Raw genomic sequence first — 22,946 nt, 5'->3', positions numbered from 1 at the left:
CCTTCCAGGGCCCCTTGGTACCCCGTGATCCTAGGACAGAGCCCGGGGCGTGAATCTGTGCCCGGTCAGTCTCTGCTGACCCAGTGCCTCAACTCTCTATATAAGGAGGCAACTTAGGCAACTACACAGCTGCCCCGAGGGGGCTCCCCAGGAAGCACATGCTCACCCTTTGCCCTCCCACGGGGAGAGGATGCCGGGGAGACGGCTGGTGTCACTGGGACCAATCCCACCACCCCAGCTGTGCCAGCCTCACACATCCTGTTGGGCAATGCTGTGGCCTGAAAGTTCCTGAAAGTCTGCCTCTGCAGCCGCTGACCCCTCGTGTGAGCACAGGGGCACCATTGTGCAAACCACACAGTCACCGGGAGGGTCCAGGCCGGGCCTCCCGGGTGGCAGAGACGGGAGCATCGGGGAGATGATGGGCTGGGACGTTGCAGCCGATCACCACTGGGGCCACAGAGGATACGGGGGCATTAGGTCCTGAGTGCCTGGGGCATCAGTCCAAGAACTCGTTTTTTTCCATTAGAATGACCTTAGTTTCTTTTTTAATTTTTATTTTATATGGGATTCTAGTTGATTTACAATGTTGTGTTGGTTTCAGGTGTACGACAAAGTGATTCAGTTAAATATATATATATTTTTTCAGATTATTTTCCACTCCAAGTTATTACAAGATATTGAATATTGTTCCCTGTGTTACAAAGTAAATCGTTGTCGCTTATCGATTTTATGTATAGTAGTTTGTATCTCTTAATCCCAAACTCCTGATTTATCCCCTCCCCCACTTCCTTTCTCCTTTGGTAATCATCACTTCGGCATCTAAAAAATAAATGAATTTATATACAAAGCAGAAACAGACTCGCAGACATAAATAACTCATTTCTCTTGAGATGTGACATCCGTGCAGTAAAATGCTCAGCTGCTCTGCCTTTCATGCGGGTGTGTGCGGTCTGCTGGGCCATCTTCCAACGCCTACAACCGGCTCCCCAAGACTCCAGACCTCACTCCCTTCAGACCCCCAGGTGGGAGCCCCGGGCAGCCCGGACTTCGGAACGACTGGCTATAAATCAGGGCTTCCCATGACCCGCCTCCTCAGGCTTGATAATTTGCTAAAACTGCTCACGGGACTCAGGCAAAGACGGGAATTGAAAACAAAGACTTTGCTGGCTTACGATAAAGCATGTAACTCAGCTGGTTTTGACTTAGGATCCAAGTCAGGTGGGAGGGATGCACAGGGCAGGTATGGGGAGGGGGCACAGAGCCCAGTGGGCCAGGTGCGAACTCGGAGGAGTGAGGGCGGCTCTGAGCTCGCCCATCACAGCCGCTCAACCAAGCTTCCCTCCTTGGGCTCCGTGGGGTGGACAGAAAAATGTCCCCAAAGAGGTCCACATCCTAATGCCTGGACCCTATAAAAATGTTGCCTTCTGACAGAAGGGACTTTACAGGTGTGATTAAGTCCCGGATGTCGATCTCGAGATGGGGACATGGTCCTGGATTACCAGGTGGGTGTGACATCACCCACAAGCATCCCTGTAAGAAGTAGGCAGGAGGGCTTACAAGCTATAATGAGTAGGCGTCCGCTGTGTCGACTCGGCAATTGTGGTCCTGTTACAGCAGCCACTGGAAAGTCATTCCTTTCTGAACTGCAGCCAGTAGAGAAAGAAGGAGGATGTCAATTTTCTGCCAGTGGAGGCGGGCGGCGGCACAGACCCTCATCCCAGCCCCAGCGGCCAGCAGCAGCTCCGACCCCTCCCTGTGAGGAAGGGGTGGTGTTTCCCTGGAGCGGCTGGAAGGCGCATTACGTGGTCAGGGTCCACGGGCCTCGAAACATCCCTCCAACTACAAAGCATCTTTGCAAAACATCACATTAGTTTTCAGAGTAAAAAACCAAAACAAAACAGAACAGAAAGGTAGAAAAATGCTCAAAACAATTTAAAAAAGCTACATTCACAACAATTAAGCAAAACATTGAAAAAACATTAAAAGAAATTGTAAAAAAAAACCAACGACTTCCAGAAAGTGCCGGGGATGCAGACACCTGGAGCTCACGCATTCGCTGGGGCTTCTGTGACTTCTTCCACGGCTAAGACCTCTTCCTTGTCACCTTTTCCCGCGTCATGTGCAAATTTCTCCCAGAGGATCTGCTGGGGAGAAGGATGGGGGTGTCAGGAGCCCCGCGAGCAGTGGCCATGGGGGGTTTAGCTAGAAATCCGAGACGGCTCTCTGCGTCAGATCTTGTAGCTGGCAGATGAGCTTGTGGGAGGGACATCTGAGCCTAGGGTACCACATATGCTAGGGCCACCCGGAGCTCAGGGGTAGCGGGACGTGTCTCATGCTGGCCCCCTAGGGTGGGCGGGCCCCTGGAGGTCCCAGGGACCCGGAGAGGGTGTGGGTCGGTGCTCCTGAGAGGAGAGCTGCCCAGTTCAAGAATGCAGGTGAGCAAGCTGACAGCTGGGGGATATGATGCCAGACAGCGGAGTAGGCAGACGTAGCGCCCGCCGTACGGAGAGGCAGATGTGATGGGTGCACCCAAGGGGGGTGTCGCGTAGGGGGCGTCTCCCTTGTCCCTTGTCCTTTTTCATCCTCTCTGGGAGCTGTCCGCTCCCGGAGATCTGGTCTGACCCCTTTCACTCTGTCTCTACCTCTCTCTTTCTCCCTCCCCGTCTTCCTTCTCTTCTTCTCCCCGCACCCCATTTCCCCAGACACAGCTCGCAGGTAAAACCCCAGTCCCTGACCGCTGCAGAAGGCCAGGGAGCAGGACACGGGATGGCAGCCACACCCTGTGGACCCCTTTGGGTGGACACAGTTGAGATTCTGGGGTCATTGTCCCCTCTCCTCCATCCTGGCTTGCCCCCCACCCCATATGTACCTGGTGGTCGATTTGATGGCTATCGCTCAATTTATCTTTGATCCGTGGAATTGGCGGGAATAACCTGTTCATCCCTAGGAACCTGGTGAGACAAGAAACGTGTGAAAAAAAGACCTAGACGCCCACTTTCCTTCTTGCACCCGAAGGGGACGTGTTGTCATGTCACGTGCAAACATGCCATGCAGGCTCATTTCTTCAGAACAATTTCCTTTAAGAATCACAGAAGGACCAACACCAGAAAATGAAAGACTCTGTGGTTCTGGACCTTCAAGGGATGGGAGTGAGGGGCATGTCCAGTCTCCGGCAGCTTGGAGGAGTCTGGGGTCTCTTGTGTTTAAAGACCAGGAGGCTTGTCCAACCTTGAAGCCCACGGTTCCAGATTGGGCCACCTTTGTCATGCCTTTTCAATGCTATCTCTTAACCAGCATATTCCGTGGTCCCGCAGCACCCCAGTCCGCTGCATGTTCACAGGGGCGTTTTCTTTCTCACCACACGAATGGTACCTCCAGTCCTGTGACATCATCAGGAGAGCTTGTGCTGAGTTGAAAGATAGTCTCCAAAGATATATTCACCTCCTGACCCCTGAAACCTGGGGGCGGGAGTTTATGTGGAAACGAGGTCTCTGCAGATGTGATGAAGTGAAGGGTCTGAGATGAGGTCCCCCTGGATGAGGGTGGCCCTACATCCAATGACGGGGTCCTTCTAAGACACAGAAGAGGAGAGACACAGACACAGAGGAGAGACCCCAGGAAGACAGAGGCAGAGACGGGAGGGAGGCGGCCACGAGCCCAGGGACGCCTGGAGCCCCCAGAAGCTGGAAGAGGCGGGAAGGACCCTCCTCTGGAGCCTCTGGAGTGAACGTGACCCTGAGACACCTTGACCTCAGAGGTGTGCTCTCCAGGATGGGGGAGGATGGATGCCTGTGGCTTTAAGCCTCTGGCTTGTGGTCACTGGTTCCAGCAGCTACAGGAAACTCACACATCTTTTCTTTAAGATAAGTCTTCTGTGTAAGGCACGAGATCTGTCCCTGTCACCACAGCCAGTGGCCGGGGTGCCCAAACGCCTCTTTGCTCCCAGGTCCAGTGTCCCTCACAGTTGCTTTCACAGGGCAGACCAGTGTCTCGCCTGGTCCCGGGGGACATTTAGAACAGGACGCCCGACCAGGACAGGGGCATCAGGACAGGGGCCGCAGGTGGACGCCCACAGCATCCCCACATCCTGCAGGAGGGTCTCCAGGTGCAAAATCTCTCCATGCTTTGCAGAGGGCGTCATGCCGTATGCATGCAGGTTTAGTCTGCATGTTCATTGCAAAGCATTTGCCCGGTGGCCACAGACCCTGTGTGATGCCTGGGTCACACAACAGGAAAGATGACTGCGGAGGTGCCCGTGGACAGGCTGACTGCAGTGGTCTGGGAGCCGGGGCTGAATGACTTGTGCTGGGGGAAATGAAAATCAGAGGAGGAGAGACCTTCTGGGAACTCCAGAAGCTCCAAGGGGCTGAGGGCAGGCAGAGCTCTGAGCACAGCAGGGCTGTGAGGGGCGCCCGGCAGGAGTCTGGGGGCAGGAAAGACCCTTGTTGGTCTCTTGCCACTGACGGACGCAGCCTCAGAGCTGTTTCTCTCCTGTGTGTTTTTCCATCTCTCCAACTTCCTTCCCTTTTTCCAGACAAGTTTTCCTCCAGAAAACCCACACGCCAATTGGCTGCTAGGACTGCCTGGGATGTTTGCAGGCTGCCCTCTCTTTTTTGCCAGCCGATTGGGGCTGCCTTTGGAATAAACACCGGCCCCCTCCGCTGACCACGGGGATGCCCACCTAGGACGACCTGAGGTTACCTTTTGAAAAGGCAGCTGATGGTCAGGCCACAGACGAAGGTCCCCAGGACCACCAGCAGGTAGACGTGCACCAGGCTGGATTCTGGTTCCGCAGAGCCTGGGGAGAGAGAGGGGAACACGCCAAGTACGCCGGGGGCCGGGGCATGAGCGATCGCCACCCAGCCAGCTTATGGCCTCACTAGCTCACGGAGGAGGAAACATGCCCAGAGCAGGACGGACGTCTAAGGAAAGGACCCAGTCCTGCAACTTCCACAAAAAGATATTCGTGAGACAACACGACCCCGGGATCACGTCCAAAACGCATAAAGCGATTTTAAGACACAGCAACCCAAAGACCGAGAATTCAATTTAGAAACGGACCAAAAAAGGATGAATACACATTTCCAGGCATACGGTTTTAAACAAAATGGCGTCCCATCTCTTCTTAAGCTCTAATTTCGCGTGCCATTTAGGATAAGTGCTCTTTACAGCACATTATTTTTCTAATAAGGCACATTTTGTCAGTGAGTATTTAACAAGCCAATGAGAAATCCCAATTCTACCAGGATCCTCATAACCTGATGGAGGGGCCGCCATTGTGAGATTTTTCAGTAGGAACAGATAAAATGTGACCTATTACACAAAGCTGTCGTTGTTTATTTTAAGCGATACGTTAATTGTCAAAAGTGCGTATTCCGGAGGGGAAATGAAACCAGAAAAAGCCACACGGATGTCAGCCAAGTCTGTTTAGAACTCTGTTCCGGGAAAAGTCTATTCTTTTTGTCTATTCTTATTTTTTTGGTGGTGGGGGCATATTTTAAACCCATTTGTAAAGTGGGTTGTCAGTGTTTTTGTTCTTGGCGTCTCAGAATACTTTATATGCTCTGGAGGCTTGGCCCTTATCAAATGATTTGAAATATTTCCTCCCTTTTCATGGGTTGTCTTTTCACTGTCTTGAGCGTGTCCTTTGATGCGCAAGAGTTTTCATTTTTGATGAAGTCCGCTTTACCAATTTGTTTCTTTCATCATTCCTGCTTTTGGTGTCACGGCTAAGAACCCGCTGACAAGTGCAACATGGCAAATCAATTCCTTACGGTACTCAGCTGTCGCTTCCAGCTTATTAAATATCGCTGAATCCTTATTTCATTTCATAAATTCGACACCGGCAGGTATCAAAGGCATTGATCTTGGATCAGAAAAAAACAACCACAAAAAAAACCGTATGCATACTGTGCTTGCTAAAACACTGAAGGTGTTTGAGACTGGATGGAAGGGAAGGCAGGCTCTTAAGTATCAGATTGGCTTTAGGGCCAAACCATTATATTCCTGCCAGCTGACCAAAGTTAGAAGGAGGAAGGTAGTCAAATCTGTCAGGCTAGGGCTTCCCTGGTGGCGCAGTAGTTGGGAGTCCGCCTACCGAGGCAGGGGACGCGGGTTCGTGCCCCGGTCCGGGAAGATCCCACATGCCGCGGAGCGGCTGCGCCCGTGAGCCATGGCCACTGAGCCTGCGCGTCCGGAGCCTGTGCTCCACAACGGGAGGGGCCCCAACAGTAAGAGGCCCGCGTACCGCAAAAAAACCCCAAAAAACCAAAATCTGTCAGGTTAGCCCTCCCCCGATTAGAAAGAAACAGAGCCAGTTTGGATGTGAGCTGTATCCTGATCAGAGGTGGACCGTGAGGGCTGTTTGGTGTGACCAGGAGGGATGGGTCATTTCCTGGTGGGGCGGAGGCTTAGGAAGGCTCTTAGTTATTCTTAAAGGGTCCCTCTCACGAGCCCTTGCTGTTGCCAGGGGAACAGTGTTGCGGGGGCTGGTGGACAGGAACCCCTCCCAGAATGGCTCAGAGATGAATTCAGGATGCCAGGATCTGTCTGGTGATGATCTCGGGACACGTACCAAACTCAGTTGGCTGACTCCAGGCACCCCAGTGGGCTTTCCGGGCATCTGCCGTCCTGATCTTCACAGTATGTTTGGCTCTGAACCCCGGTCTCGGAAAGCTGTATTTATTCCCCGAGTCACCAGACACCACAATCTTTGGAGAAAACAGAAAGTTAGACAGAGTTGTTGCCTGTGTTGAGAAACAGAATGCGGGTGTCTTTTCAGTTGCCCAACTGAAGTGAAAGATTCAAAGCCACACTCTCCCAATCTGGGCATGAATGTGGTATTTTACGTCCTGAGAACTTGGGAGGAATGCTTAAGGGAATAATGAAAATGAGTGATTCTGCCATTTTCCGAGTAACCACTCCTGGAGTTGCTAGGATCGTAAGTATAGATGCAGAAATGATTCAAGAGCTACAGTGGGTATGAACCCGCCCATGGATGGATAATGCCCCTGTAAATGATGTTAAGAGGACCAAGTTCGACTTCCTCATTGGACAGAGGAGGATACTGAGGTCAGAGTGGTGGTGAAACTTAGAAAAGATCAACAAAAATTACTTTGATGATCAACCTTGAGAGGAATTTTGGAAGAAGACATCATCCCCTTGACACTCCAAGGAATATTTCCTTGACCAACATGGATAGAAGAGGGAGACCCCATCCAGGGGCCTACCGGGGGGGTGCCCCTATATCACTGACTGGACAGTACTCTAGGAAACCTCCATCCTCTGGTTTTTACCCCGTCCCCATCCTGGCCACCGCTGGACGAAGTTTGCAGTTGGCACGTGTCCATTGCCCAACATCGTACGTTTAAGCTACAAGGGTGATATTTTGGGTCAGAGCTGTAACTCACCAGTTGATTTCCACTGCTTCCGGTATTACTCTAGAAAAAAAAAAATCCAGACCAAAATAGAATGTTTATTTCTCTCCATTTTGAAGGTTTTTCATGGGTCTCATCCAATCTCCCCCTTTGAGCACAGTCAGGAAAAACGAAAACAGTCAGGGTCCAACAAAGGGTTGAGCTCCTACTGTCCCCCCTAACCTGCAGTGGCCCCCAAATAGAAGGATGGAACATGCCCACAGGAGGGAGGGTGCCCCTGCTCATGGCTCCTTCTAGAACCTCAGCTGGTTATGGATCCTGATAAGAATTCAGGTGGGCTTGGAGCATAGGTTCCTCCTTGTCTACACTGGGTCCAGGTGGGCTTGGAGCAGACCCTGAATTTTCCCAGATGTTCACCCATTCTGAGCCCACCTCATGTGCCCCAGGTTCTCATGGTGGGTCATGGGGGTGGCTGCCAAGCTTCTTGAGGTGTGGTGCCCTGCTTGGAGCAGTGTCCACTCACCTGTCTCTGGATGTCCAGCTGGTACTGAAACTCCCTGATGGACAATGTTTTTCGGGTCCTGGGCTTTTCCCACCGGATGAAGCAGTGTGATTCGTTGCAGTGCACGGTGATATTGTTGGGTGGGTTGTATTGCTCTGTAATGAGAACCCAGCAGACACCTCTAATCCAGAATGCTTCCCCTGGACCACAGAGAGGAGACCCAGTTCTGCCTTCACAACATTGATGGTGCCTCACCAAGGTCACCGGGAGGCAGGGGTGGGTCTGAGTGTCGTCTCTTGGGGAAGATATCAATCATCAGGCCGCCATGTGCAGAAGGGAGGAAGTTGCAGTTCAACAAGACCTGGGGAGACTTTCCTGGTGGCGCAGTGGTTAAGAATCCACCTGCTGATGCAGGGGACATGGGTTCGAGCCCTGTTCTGGGAAGATCCCACATGCCGCAGAGCAACTAAGCCAGTGAGCCACAATTACTGAGCCTGTGCTCTAGAGCCTGTGAGCCACAACTGCTGAAGCCCATGCACCACAACTACTGAAGCCCGCGCGCCTAGAGCCCGTGCTCCACAACAAGAGAAGCCACCACAATGAGAGGCCCGTGCGCCATAACAAAGACTAGCCCTCGCAACTAGAGGAAGCCCGCGCGCAGCAATGAAGACCCAACGCAGCCAAAAATAAATAAAATTTTAAAAAAAAGAAGACCTGGGGAGGTAGGTGGTGATGGGTTTGGAGGGCAGGAGAGAGGCTGGTTTGAAATGACTTTAGCCTTAAGAGGCCTGGACTATCCTATGGGATCAGGGAGCCTGCAGGTAGAAAGAGGGGCTGGCGTTCAAGAGAAGACATTGTTTGGCATACGGGAGTATCTTCAAGAGACCAGCCTGGAGCAGAGCGCTAGAAAGAAGAGAAAGAGCTGGCAAAAAAAAAGAAGAAGAAGAAGTAAATTCACAGTGGTCCAGGATGGGTGGAGGGGCTTGGACTGTCACATTCTAAGGAGAGAAAGAGGAGGTGGCATCTGGGTAGATTCAACTGGGTGTACACTTGTCCTTGTAGCAGGTTACCCAAAGGGAGGGAAGGAGGGAAAGATGGGGGCTTGGAGCAATTGGGTCCACATGGAGCTAGCAAAGTCATGGTTTCCAAATGGGGGAGTTGATGCATGTTTGAAAAGGTCAAGGAACTTCAGTGTCCTTCATCGTTGAACAGATATCCAAACAGTGACCCCATGACGGTGCATGCCAGCAATCAACAGGATGGGAGTTCTGTATCTGACTGCATTTTGATGGGCATCTGTTCCATTCTAAAAGCTGAGACTCAATTCTGTTGTTGGAATCTTTGAAGGTCTGTTTGGACAGCTTGGCTGTGTGAAGCTTCTCTTGTGACTGTGAATCTCATGGACTCCACTTCCACATTGAGTAGATCTGATCGTCTTTAAATTTAGAGATGAGATGCTCTATCCCTAGGATACTTACACTGGATTTTCCAGCTCAGAAAAAAGTAAGGGATATAACTCCTCTGGCCTATTGTTGTGATCGGGACTTAGGATTCTGCACCCAGTTCTAATGTGTGGGACTTCCCTCCGACCCCCAACACCACCAAGCAATTCTCTGACACCAGCTGGGTGTCCTATGATTCAACTCAGTTCTGACACTATCTACCTGGAGGTAGCGTCAGATTCCATAGGTGAAGGGCTCAGTCCTCCCACTTCAAATGTCAATCCCAAGTCCAGGTCATCACCTGTGCTTCCAACTGACCTGCTATAGATCAAAGATTACCCTGACCTCCTCCGTGGGTTTGATTCATTTGCAAGAGAAGCTCTCAGAACTCAGGAAACATTTTACTTACTAGATCACTATTTTACAATAAAAGGACATAACTCAGGAACAGCCAGACAGAAGAGATGCATAGGGCAAGGCATGGGCAAAGGGTGTGGAGCTACCATGCCTGCTCTTCTCGGGTGGCTGTCTCTCTAATTTGTGGACATGTTTGACTGAGTAATTAAGGATCTTGAGATGAGGTCATTCTGGATAAGATGAGCTCTAAATCCAATGACTGGTGTCTGTATAAAAGGAAGGAAGGGAGATTTGTGATATACCAGGAAGATGGACATGTGGACAGAGATTGAAATGATGCAACCATAAGCCAAGGACTCCTGGCCATCACCAGAAGCTAGGAAAGAGGCATGGGAGCAGAAGTTCTTTCAGACAGTCCGGAAGGAACCAACCCTGCCAATGCCTTGATTTTGGATTTCTGACCTCCAGAACTGCAAGACAATACATTTCCATTGTTTTAAGCCTCCCAGTTTGTGGTCATTTGTTACAGCATCTCCAGGAAACTTACGCAGATTTCAACGCAAATTCTGTCGGACCTACTAGGCAGTGGTTAAATCACAGGTGGTTGCTCTCACCTATTTCTTTTAACAGCAAAACCGAATCGAAGAACTGGATTCCTGCTTCTTGGCTGGTACCGTTAACCAGGAAGTAACTGTACGAAGTTAATCCCGAGAGGTCTTGGAGGTGACATCCCACGTGGGTTCCTGAGTCTTTTAGGTAATGAGGACATTCTCTTTCGATTTTTTTCCTGTAAGATTCCAAAGTGTTCAGAGAACAATCAGGGCATATTTCGTTCTTCACTGTATTTCTCAGGGTTGTCTACATGCGGTCAACACTTACTTTGAGTCTCTTATATACAAAAAATATTGAACGTCATTGGGCGCTGCTTGGCCCTTGGCCCAGGTGCAGTTCATGAAGTCCGCATTGTAGATAAGACAGGAGAAGTTTTGGGCAGCTGTGCCCTCCCCACCTGGGAAGAGACAGAAACAAAATAATTTGTACATGGAGTTTAAAGGGGGATGGACCGGATAGCTTCATGGTTCAAAGAAGAATCAATACCAATTCTTCTCAAACTCTTCCCAAAAAGAGAAGAGGGAACACTTCTAAACTCATTTTCTGAGGTCAGCGTCACTCATCACTCTGATACCAAAGCCAGACAAAGACACAAGAAAAGAAAATTACAGGCCAATATCCCTAATAAGCATAGATGTAAAAATCTCCAACAAAATGTTAGCAAACCACATCCAACAGCATGTTAAAAGTCAAATTTATCCCTTGAATGTAAGAATGATTCAACATATGCAAATCAATCAACGTGATGCACCACACTAACAGAGTGAAAGAGATAAACTACATAATCATCTCAATAGATGCAGAAAAAGTGTTTGACAAAATTCAACATCCATTCAGGATAAAAACTCTCAACAAAATAGGTATAAAAAGGATTTACTTCAGCACAATGAAGGGCAAATATGAAAATCCCACAGCTAATGTCATACTCAATGGAGAAACACTGAAAGCGTTTCCTCTAAGGTCCTGTACAAGACAAGGATGCCCACTCTCACCACTCCTATTTAACATAGTACCTGAAGTCCTAGCCAGAGCAATTAGACAAGAAAAAGAAATAAAGTTATTCAAATCAGAAAGGAAGAAGTAAGATGATCTCTGTTTGCAGATGATATGATCATATATGTAGAAAACCCTAAGACTAAACAAAAAAAAAATATTGAAACTAATACATTTAGTAAAGTTGCAGGATACAAAATCAACATACACAAATCAGTGGCATTTCCACACAGTAACAATGACATAGCTGAAACAGAAATTAAGAAAAAAAAATCTCATTTACAATAGCCACAAAAAGAGTAAAGTACCTAGGAATACACTTAACCAAGGAGGTGAAAGGCTTGTAAGTTCAATGTTGCAAGACATTGATGAGGGAAATGAAAAAAGACACAGATAAATGGAAAGACACCCTGTGTTAATGGACTGAAAGAATTAATAGTGTTAAAATGTCCATACTACCCAAAGTGATCTATAGATCAATGTGACTCCTATCAAAACCACAATGACATTCTTTAAAGAAAAAGAAAAAACAGTCCTAAAATTCGTATGGAACCACAAGACTCCAAATAGCGAAAACCATCTTGAGCAAGAAGAACAAAGCTGGAAGCTTCATGTTGCCTGATCCCAAGATATATTACAAAGCTACAGTAAGTAAAACTGTACTATGATGGCATAAAAGTAGATGTAGAGATAACTGAAACAGAGTAAAGAGCCCAGAAATAAATTCCCACACTTATGGTGTACTGATATTTGATAAACCTGCCAAGAACACACCAGGGAGAAAGGATTAGTGTCTTTACTGAATGATGATGGGACAACTGCCTATCCACATGCAGAAGAATGAAATTGGGTCCTTATCCCACACCACATACAGAAATCAAGTCAAAATGGATTAAAGACTTAAATATAAGACCTGAAACTGTAAAACTCCTAGAAGAAAGCATAGGGAAAGAACATCTTGACATTTGTCCCAGCAATGATTTTTTGGATTTAACACCAAAAGCACAGGCAACAAAAACAAAAGTAGAAAACTAGAATTGGATCAAACTAAACACTTCTGCACAGCAAAGGAAACAATCAACACAGCGGAAAGCCAACCTATGGAATGGGAGAAAATATTTGCAAACCATATGTATCTGATAAGGAGTTAATATCCAAAATATATAAAGAGTTCAAGCAACCCAAGAGCAAAAAACAAATAATCTGATTAAAAACAGTCAGAGGATCTGAATAGACGTTTTTCCAAAGAAGACATCCAAATGTCCAACAGGTACCTAAAAAGATGCTCAACATCACTAATTGTCAGGGAAATGCAAATTAAAACCACAATGAGGTATCACCTCGCACCTGTCAGAACGGCTCTCATCAAAAAGACAAGAAATAACAAGTGTTGACAAGGATGTGGAGAAAAGGGAACCCTTGTGCCCTGTTGGTGGGGATGTAAATTGGTGCAGCCACCATGGGAAACAGTGTGGCGATTCCCCCCAAAATTAAAAATGGAACTATCATATGATCCAGTGATCCTTTTTTTTTTTTTTTTTTTTTTTTGGTACGCGGGCCTCTCACTGTCGTGGCCTCTCCCGTTGCGGAGCACAGGCTCCGGACGCGTAGGCTCAACGGCCATGGCTCACGGGCCCAGCCGCTCCGCGGCATGTGGGATCTTCCCGGACCAGGGCACGAACCCCTGTCCCCTGCATCGGCAGGCGGACTCTCAACCACTGCGCCACCAGGGAAGCCCTCCAGCGATCCTTTTTATGAGTGTATGTTCCATGGAAATAAAATCTGGATCTCGAAGAGATATCTGCACCCCCATCTTCACTGCAGAATTATTCACAGAAGCCAAGATATGGAAATAAACTAAGTGTCTGTGTGGACAGATGAATGAATAAAGAAGATGTGATACACATACACAAACACACACACAAGGAGGAATATTAGTCAGCCATGAAAGGGAGGAAATTCTGCCATTTGCAACAACATGGATGGACCTGGGGGGTATTATGCTAAGTGAAATAAATCCGACAGAGACAAATACTATATGATTCACTTATATGTGGAATCTAACGAAAACTCATAGAAACAGAATAGAATGGGGGTTCCAGGGGCTAGGGAGGGTGGGGGAAATGGGGAGATGTTTGTCAAAAGGTACCAATATCCAGCTGTAAGATGAGTAAGTTCCAGGGACCTAACGCATAACATAGTGACTATAGTTAAAATACTGGATTGTTCACTTGAAAGTCACTAAGAGAGTAGATCTCCAGGGTTTTCACCACAAAACAAACAAACAAAAAAAACTACTTGACAGGATGGATACGTTAATAGCTCAATTGTGGTAATCATTTCACAAAGTATACGTACATCAAGACACCAAATGTGGGGATTCCCTGGGGGTCCAGTGGTTAGGACTCTGCGCTCTCACTGCTGAGGGCCCAGGTTCAATCCCTGGTTTGGGAACTAAGATCCCACAAGCTGCGCAGCGTGGCCAAAAAGATAAAAAAACAAACAACGAAAAGCCCACCAAATGTACCTCTTAAATATGTGCAATTCCTATGTGTCAATTCTATCTCCATATAGCAGAAAAAAGTGGGGGAATGTACCCTGATGCTCATGTGGGAAGGAGAAGAATCACCACCGTGTTTTCCCTACCTGGGTTCAGGTAGACCAGTGTTTCTGAAATTCGTCTTTGGTTGATATTTACTTCGACAGTGAGCGTGACTCCCCCATGGAGAGAACAGTCCTGAAAGGTGCACTGACATTCCTTGTCTTTGACCTGAAAAGATGTCACCAGCCAGTGAATTAAGCATCAGTCTTCTTTCGTTACATCCTGGTTGTTTGCTCCTACCCTGACCCTGTGATGACATCCACCTCCCTCTGTGACATCTCCCCCAGGTACCTTCTTTGGCAAGACGCCAACTAGCAGCCTTCATAAGGTCAGAATAGAGCTCGCCTTTTCTTTTTATTTTATTTTATTTATTTATGTTTGGCCGCGTTGGGTCTTCGTTGCCGTGTGCAAGCTTTCTCTAGTTGCAGCGAGCAGGGGTTACTCTTCATTGCGGTGTGTGGGCTTCTCATGGCAGTGGCTTCTCTTGTTGTGGAGCACAGGCCCTAGGAGCGAGGGCTTCAGCAGTTGTGGCGTGCAGGCTCAGTAGTTGTGGTGAACAGGCTCTAGAGCACAGGCTCAGTAGTTGTGGCGCACAGGCTTAGTTGCTCTGCGGCATGTGGGATCTTCCTGGACCAGGGATCAAACCCATCTCCCCTGCATTGGCAGGCGGATTCTTAACCACTGTGCCACCAGGGGAAGTCCCAGAGCTCACCTTTTAATATGAGAGCCCTCATCCCTTTAAACTGTATGGGAACTTCACACCCTCTTTTATGGGATTGACTTTTCTTGTCCTATCTCATACCCACCCTTCTCTCACAGGTGTCACGTTTACATTGTATCCAAGTCAGTCTGTTTACTTTATTTCCATTGAACAGGCAGAGCTAATGTTATTTCTCTCTCAGGATTAAGTCTTGCAGGTGGATCAACTGAGCAAAAGGCTGCCATTGCAGGCAGCCAGGAGTCCCCAGGCTAATTGGAATAGGGATGCCTGAGAGAGGAATGGGGTCCTCTCAGGGAATCAGCCCTCTGGACACATCTTGGACACAGCAGCACTTTCCTGGTGCACTTCGAACCATGAGTCTGTGATGTGTCCCAGTGTCACGCGTATGTTTTTTATTTGTCCTGCTTGACGAGAGCTCTACAAAGAACAGTGATCGAGCACATCCAATCCATCTTACCTTTTTTTTAATCTGTCCCTTCTCCTTGTGAATCAACACACATTCCCCGTAGGTAGCGTTTTCCTGGCAGTCCCAAGTTAATTTTGTCGTCTTTGGGTCAAACTTCATGTTTAGACTGGAGTTCTGTTCCACGGTTGGAAGATCTGAAACATACAGCCTCAGGAGTCAGAAACTACTCTTCTCCCGTCTCCATTCTCCCTTAACCAATGCATCTCACATCTTGTGAGCAGAGATCAGGGCTGGGAATCACTGTGCCCCTACCCCTCTCACATCCTCATCACCCCCTACCCCTTTCCCACCTCTCCTTCCTGCCCTTTCTGCAAGGGGAGATGTCCACTGTGGAAATAAATGAAGACAGGAAGCAGCAAAGGCTATTTATCCAGATCCTGCCATAGTAAAGGGAGTCGGCCACCATCACCTGTGTCTGCAGAATGGGTGGGAGGGAATTCACATCACCAGCAGGGGGAGCACAACAGGAGGTGTGATGCCGGTTGACCATTGCATATGAGGATAAAATGAAATGAGATGCAGGCATTGGGATGTTTCCCCCAGAACCCAGGGTCATGGGAATGGGAGCAACGGGGAGAGGGGAAGCACATTCATACGTTTATCCCATTGGTCCTGGGTCAGGCAGAGTGAGGGTACCAGCAGCATGGAGAGTAGAACGGCCATCACCAGGGCACACAGGGGGCTGACCGAGGGACGTGAAAGTGCTGGGGGAAGAGAAAATCAGCTTTCATGGGGGTCTGGACATGGAGACCAGGGGTGTTTCCCTGGCGGGATGTCCAGGGAAAAAACACAGGACTCTCTCCAGGGTGATGGTCAGCATGGTGACCTGGCCAGCCTGGGTCACTGTTGGCTACAGGGGGTCCTCAGGCTTCAGTAAGCCTCAGAGATGGCCCCAGAACCAAGAGCCTGTCCTCAAGCCTGAGCACCACGTCCAGCCTTCCCTGTTACCGCCTGAATCACTTTGGGCAAGTTGCCTACCTGCCTGGTCTGTAACATGGTGGCAGGGCTTGGGAGGCTGGGGGATAACTCCCAAGTCAAAGGCAATGAAAGGCCATGTACCGCGCCCAAGGATGGGGTTCCTTCATGCAGTGGGAGACCCTTGGGAGACCCTCCACCTGACCCTTCAGCATCCTTTCTCCAGAGCCTGAGGACGAGGGTCCCTCCATGCAGTGCATTTGGGGAAACCCAAACCCTGAGTCTCCAACGTGGTTATCAGAGTCTGTGGATGGGAATCCCTCTGGGCAGTGTCTTTCTCTCTGCCCTGAGAGACTGTAAGCCCCCAGCCATAGCTGTTTCTCTATCCCCAGAAATGCATCCCCAGCATATGGGTATCAGGGCGCTGGATACACATTTTACAAATTGAGTGGATTATTTCTCCAGAGCAGACTGTGCTAAAAGCAGGTATAGCCCCTGGAGCAGCTGCTGAAGTTGGGAACAGAATAGCAGGGATGGTCTATGTAAAGAAAATATAAGCCATTTATATACATTATTATATAATTCCCCTATGCATTAATTATAAAATCTATCTCTTCATTTATAATAGAGATCTTCATATAAAATTGTAAATATAATGTGAAATATATAGAAATAATCCATGTTTGTATGAATATGAACAATTTTATAAATAATATTGATACATAAGGACATTCTGTGACTTATTTATATTATCTTTATGCTAGGAGACTCTCTCTCTGACAAGCTTGCTTCACACTTTGATCCCTTTGTTATTCACACCCGATGAGGGAAGTTGATAAATGAGCAGAAAGACAGACACAAAATCAGACAGATGTCATGAGTTTGTAGGCGCTGAGCCTGACGTGGATGTACAGTTCCCCACAGAGCGTGGAAACCGGGGAGCTTTTCCTGCCCCCCAAGAAAACTGTGTTACTTTCCTTGTGCTCCTGTAACAAATTCCCACAAACTTGGCATTTTCTTTTTTGATTTTTTTATAAATTTATTTTAATTTATTTATTATTTTTGGTTGTGTTGGGTCTTTGTTGCTGCATGCGGGCTTTTCTCTAGTTGCAGCGAGCGGGGGCTACTCTTCGTTGTGGTGCACGGGGGTTTCTCACTGCGGTGGCTTCTCTTGTGGCGGAGCTCAGGCTCTAGGTGCGTGGGCTTCAGGAGTTGTGGCGCACAGGCCGTTTAGTTGCTCCGCGGCATGTGGGATCTTCCCGGACCAGGGCTCGAACCCGCGTCCCCTGCATTGGCGGGCGGATTCTTAACCACTGCGCCGCCAGGGAAGCCCCAGACTTGGCATTTTAAAAACTCCGCACTTCATCTCTTGCAGTGCTGCAGATCAGAAGTCTGACAGGGTCCCTTTGGGGTAAAATCAAGAAATTGGCAGAGAGCTGCTTCCCTGTGAAAACTCCACAGGGGAACGCGTTTCCTTGGCTTTTCCAGCTTCCGGAAGCCACCTCCTTCCTGGGTGCATGGTCCCCCTCCATCTTCAAAGTGCATTACTCCAGCCTCTTCATCATCACAGCACTGCCTCTCTCTTATAAGGACACTTGTGATGACACTGAGCTCAACCAGATAATCCAGAATAATCCACCATCTCAATACTTTTCACTTAGTCCTGTCTGTCATGTAAGGTAACATATCAAAGTTTCTAGGGATTAGGACGTGGGTGTTTTGGGGGACGTTTTCTGTCGACCATACGGGGACCAGGACTTGGAATTCGTGGCTCAGGTGACCCATGAATCCATGGTTGCCACATCACGGTGATTATAAGATGCTTTGGGGGGCTTCCCTGGTGGCGCAGTGGTTAAGAATCTGCCCATCAATGCAGGGGAAGCGGGTTCGAGCCCTGGTCCGAGAGATCCCACATGCCGCAGAGCAACTAAGCCCGTGTGCCACAACTACTGAGTCTGCGCTCTAGAGCCCACGAGCCACAACTACTGAGCCCGTGTGCCACAACTACTGAGCCTGCGCTCTAGAGCCCGCGAGCCACAACTACTGAAGCCCTCGCGCCTAGAGCCCGTGCTCCGCAACAAGAGAAGACACCGCAGTGAGAAATCTGCTCACCGCAACGAAGAGTAGCCCCCGCTCGCGACAATTAGAGAAAGCCCATGCGCAGCAAGGAAGCCCCAATGCAGCCAAAAATAAATAAATAAAATTTTTTTTTTTTTTACAAAAAAGATGCTTTGGGGAAAATTACAGCCCCTTTGCTTTGTGTCTCATTGCTCTGACTCTCTCTTACTAATCAGACTGGATTTGGGGAGAGTGGAACAAGAAATACGTGTTCAGGTTTCCTTTATGATATTAACACATTTTTTGAGATCTTAAAATATTTTTTAAAACTTGAGTGTTGCAACAATTAAAAAGCGTCATTAGGAACAAAACAGAAAAATAGGAACAGTCAGTACACAGAGAGACAAGGAGGAACTTTCAGTGCACGTGACTGGGTAAAGGAACCAATCTGAAAAGGGCTTGTAGTGCATGATTCCAGCTCTACGACAGTCTGGACAAAGCAAAACCGTGCAGACAGCAAAACCATCAATGGTTGCCAGGGGTTAAGAGAGGAAGAGGGATGAAGAAGTGGAGCACAGGGGATTTTTAGGGCAATGAAACTACTCTGCATGACACTATATATAATGATGGATACAGGTCATCATGCGTTTGTCCACACCCATGAAATGTGCAACACCAAGACTGACCCCTAATGCAAATTATGAACTTGAGTCAAGAATCCTGCGTCCAACTTGCTCCATCAATTGTAAGACATGCGCCACACTGATGAATGGTGTCCGTCACGGGAACTATCTGTAGGGGAAGTGGGTACGTAGGACTCCCCTTACTTTCCACCTAATGTTTCTGTAAACCCACAACTGCCTTACACAAAGTCAATTAACATTACCAAAAAATAGTACTGCAAAAGCACCATGCTCTATTCCGATAAAGCCACACCCCACAGAAGACACCTGGTCTTCCGGCTGGGTCTGGGGTGGCACCTGCGACTCTGCTCACCGTTTCCCCAACAGTGTCTTTGGTTGTGGTGATTCATTATCTGGTGTTGCTGTGACTTGGAATGTGGCCTTTCCTTCTCTGGCGCTGAGTTCTGCCAGTGCGCACCTCACCTCTCTGCGCTCCCAGAAGCCCATCCTTCTAACGCTTCATCCTCTCCTGGAGGGCCCTCTCTCTCTGCATTTTATGGTGCACGATCATATTTTCTGTAATTTCCTTGCATTTATGGAGTCTATTGGTCTAAACGCAGCCTCTGTCTCTTGGTGTTTTAGTTGACTGGGGGCTGCCCTAAGAAAGGACCACAAGTTTTCTTCCCTCCCTCCCTCCCCCTCCCTCCCCCCTCCCTCCTGGCCTTCCTTCCTCCTGGCATTTCCCTAATTCATTCCTTCTCTATCCAATCCTGTCCTGCCTCTGCTTTTTTTCCCACTATGCCCAGCACGCCGACCCCTTGGACCTCCTTCTCCACATTCTCGTATCTCCCTCCTGGGCTCCAGCCCCACCAAGGGGGCTCCTCCATCTTCCGCCAAGGCTCTCAGACCTACAGGACCCGCCATCAGCGGACCGCTGGCCCAGCTCCTCCGTGGCCTGTGTCACTCTGGGTGACTTTGGCATCCATTGTACAAGGGGGACCTCCCGACTTCCGTGAGCCATCTCCACCAGCAAAGACCCCTTCACCCCAGCTGCCTTCACACGCCCAGTCCCCCTGGCCCGTTATCATCTGGACCCTGCCCCCGCTCGGAGACGTGTTCAGGAGCGTCCCGAGCCTGCTGGCGCTCCACAGGCACCGGACACCCTCTCCTCACACCCCAGCTGCCTCTGCTAAGAAGCTGCCAGCACCTCCTGCGTTTAATTCGCTGTTTCCATGAACGCGCCTCCTTTCCCACCTCCTCTGTTGAAGGCTGGACTGGCTTGGCTCATCTATTGGAGCCGGGAAGGAAGGAAGGAAGGAAGGAAGGGAGGGAGGGAGGAGGGAGAAAGGAAATAGATTCCCTGAACCTTCACCATCTCCTCCTGGCTGGGTCCCAACAATGGAGGACCCCACCCACTCCCTTTTTCAGGTGTGCATACCTGGGCCACCGCACACCTGGAGACAAGCATCCAGCCTCAGATTCCTGCCCCCAACTCCCCCCCCCCCCCCCCCCCCCGCTCCCTGGGACCTCACTTGCTATCAGAGAGGAAATAAAAACCACAGAGCCGACCTGTTCCAAGTTCCCCACCCGCCTGACATCTCCTGCCCTTCTCCCACGATGGGAAAGCACCCAGCTTCCTCCACGTGCGAACGGGACCCCGGACCAGCCAGCTTTCCTCTGGGTCTTGTCCCCGTCCTCTGTGCTGGGGCCGGGGCACCCAGAGGCTCTGAGAGAGAACCTTCCTGGGTCAGTGCACGCCCGCAGCGACTCTTGCCTTGATTTTCACATCCGCAATTTGTGCACTGCCCTTGCGGTTGGAGCTGAGCCTCACTTAACAGGGCGGGGGATGGGCCGCGGAAGGGCCACGGCCCGGAGCACCTTAGTCCTCAGCGGTTACAGCACCTGCGCCCATCACCTGGCCCTCTGTCCCGTCAGCTTCCTGGGTGCACTTTTCTCCTCCTTAGTGCCTCGCATCGTACCTGCCTTGGGAAGCGGGATGGACACGCAGCGGGTACCCAAGGATACACACTATCTTAGACTGATCGACACCCTACAGCACAGTTCCCCATTCAGCTTCCTCTGAACCGAAACTGCCTTGGCTTCTTGCTCATTGTGATGGGGCAAAACCAGAAACTTCTGTAAACCTGACTTAAAAAAAACAGCCAAGTTCTCACACACCACAGAGGGACACAGAAATCCACCCAAAGGTCGCTGCTTTAGATCAGCGGTCCATCGCAGCCCCCGGCTCTTGGTCGAGGATGGCGAGAAACCTCCAGAGGACAGTTCACGCAGAGCATGAGATCATCAGTGCTATGATGCATCATGTGCAGACAGAGCCTGGTTTAATTCTCACCCCCGTCCTACGAGGCAGCTCCTGGTACCCTCACAGAAGTGGCCGGACGACCAAAGCCCAGTGAAATCTCATTCTTTTATTTGTTGCCTTGATTGTTTTTAAAGTCGCGGCAAAATTCACATGGTATAAAATTCGCCCTTTAAAACGTACAGCTCAGCAGCACTTAGGACATTCATAATGTTGTGTATCCCACCACCTCTATCTGGTTCCAGAACCTTCTCACCCCTCCAGAAGGAGACCCCGTCCGCATGAGCTGTCACTCCCCAGCCCACGCCCCCAGCCCCCAGACACCATGAACCCACTTTCTGTCTCTGTGGAGTTGCCCGTCTGCTTGTTCCCTGTAAATGGAATCGTGCCCTATTTTGCCTTTTGTACCCACTTTCCCTCTTCTTTTGGTTTTCACCAGGCTGGGTTTTCTTTCCTCTTTTAAAGATTTCAGCTTTACACAGATGTCAGCTGGAAAGAAGGCGCTGAGACCTTGTCTCAGAACAACATCTCTCAAATTCGAGGCACACAGGAAACACCTTGCAGGGGCGTGGGTCCACGGGGGACCCTGGCACAAGCTGGCATTTTGATCTCGCTGTGGTTCTGGGGTGCCACGTATCACCATGATCGGGCAACACACAGACACAGAATGCAACGCCACCCTCTTCAGCAGCACCTGTAACCTGGGCAGGCCACCCGCTCTGCAGGACACACAGCTCCACGAAGGCGTCCCACCCGAGCCTTTGGGCTAAATCCAAGCCATGTCCCAGGCACAGGCTTGTACAGAGAACTCCACACACACTCACTGCAAGCTGGCTGGGTCCCTGGGACTCACTCAGACCTTACAATGCAGCTTCACGTGCTACGAGACGTACCCATCACCAGTAACCATCTTCACCTGGGTGCCCTTCACCCAGCAGTTTTTATTGCCCACCCTCAACTTCTCGCCCACCTGGAGTGCCAGCTGCCCGGAGCAGCAACAGAGGTAGGAAAAGGTCCCCTAGTGACTTGACACTTTGGAGGACCCCAGGATCAAGGGGACCGGACTAGCCCACCGTACCGCGCTCGCCCCTGCCAACCTGTGTTCCTCCATGCTGCTGCCTGACGCTCCCACATCTGGCCGCTCTGACAACTAAGTCTCTTCCTCGTTCGAAAGCAAGTGCCCAGATTGCGCGACAAGAACATTTCAGCTCAATATCTTCCTTTTTTTTTTTTCCTCCTTGATTCCCTCCCCCATCTGTGGTGTTTCTCATTACAAGGAATTGGGAAACCTTCGTGGTGGAGTTGCCCCCCTTCACCATAGATACAGAGAAGGTCACCCTCCTTAAAGTCCAAGCAGTGGCTCAGGAGGCTGCCCAGACCAGCTACCAGGTGGGCCTCTCGTGTCACTGCCCATTTTCATCATTGACGTGGAGAAGGTCATCCTCCTAACGGTTGGACCAGAGAGATCACCAGGTCTGCTCAGAGTGGACACCATGGTGGGTCTTCATGTCTTCGGTGGAGAACACCCCCTTGCTCACATTCACAACCAACCCAGTTCTGTTCAGTTCAATTCATCAGAACTTTGCTGAGTATCCCAGGGATTTAAAACCAGCCAGAGTGGGTAGGAAGTGGCTTTCTAGCTCATGATGGGGCAAGGCTGAACAGAAGGGTCATGGGGGCTGGGGACACAAACGCAGCACTGGATGTCCCCAAGGAGAGTCTGTCACATGAGGTGGTGGACAAGAGTGGGTGTGGGGTTTCATGGGGACTACATCCTGGGTGTGAGGGAGAGATGTTGTCTCCCAAGCTCACTGGGGCTCCGGGGCTTCAGAAATGCAGGAATGCTGGTACAGATCAGAGTTAGGGCAAGAGGAGGTACTGGCAAAGGGGATGGAGCTGGGGGAAGGCTCAGTCCTGCCATGTTTAAGTGGCTTCCCTGATGAGCCCCGAAGGGGAGGC

The 22,946-nt window shown here is 49.6% G+C and overlaps 1 protein-coding gene across 1 annotated transcript; it reads right to left on the bottom strand.

The window, feature by feature from the left end:
* Positions 1-381: 381 nt before the first annotated feature.
* Positions 382-22,159, bottom strand: CSF2RA (colony stimulating factor 2 receptor subunit alpha). The gene is made up of 13 exons (XM_082681157.1): positions 22,085-22,159; positions 15,668-15,775; positions 15,063-15,205; positions 13,929-14,052; positions 10,557-10,686; positions 10,292-10,464; positions 7,900-8,033; positions 7,410-7,439; positions 6,575-6,710; positions 4,702-4,798; positions 2,870-2,951; positions 2,039-2,144; positions 382-1,643 (listed from the first exon to the last, which is right to left on the bottom strand). Exons 1-12 carry the CDS (start codon positions 22,119-22,121, stop codon positions 2,046-2,048), a joined length of 1,293 nt encoding a protein of 430 aa, XP_082537283.1. The 5' UTR covers positions 22,122-22,159; the 3' UTR covers positions 382-1,643; positions 2,039-2,045.
* Between the last annotated feature and the right edge of the window lie 787 nt (positions 22,160-22,946).

The sequence above is a fragment of the Grampus griseus genome, assembly GCF_964374135.1.
Source record: "Grampus griseus genome assembly, chromosome: X".
Lineage (NCBI taxonomy): Eukaryota > Metazoa > Chordata > Mammalia > Artiodactyla > Delphinidae > Grampus > Grampus griseus.
This window is presented reverse-complemented; position numbering and strand designations above follow the sequence as displayed.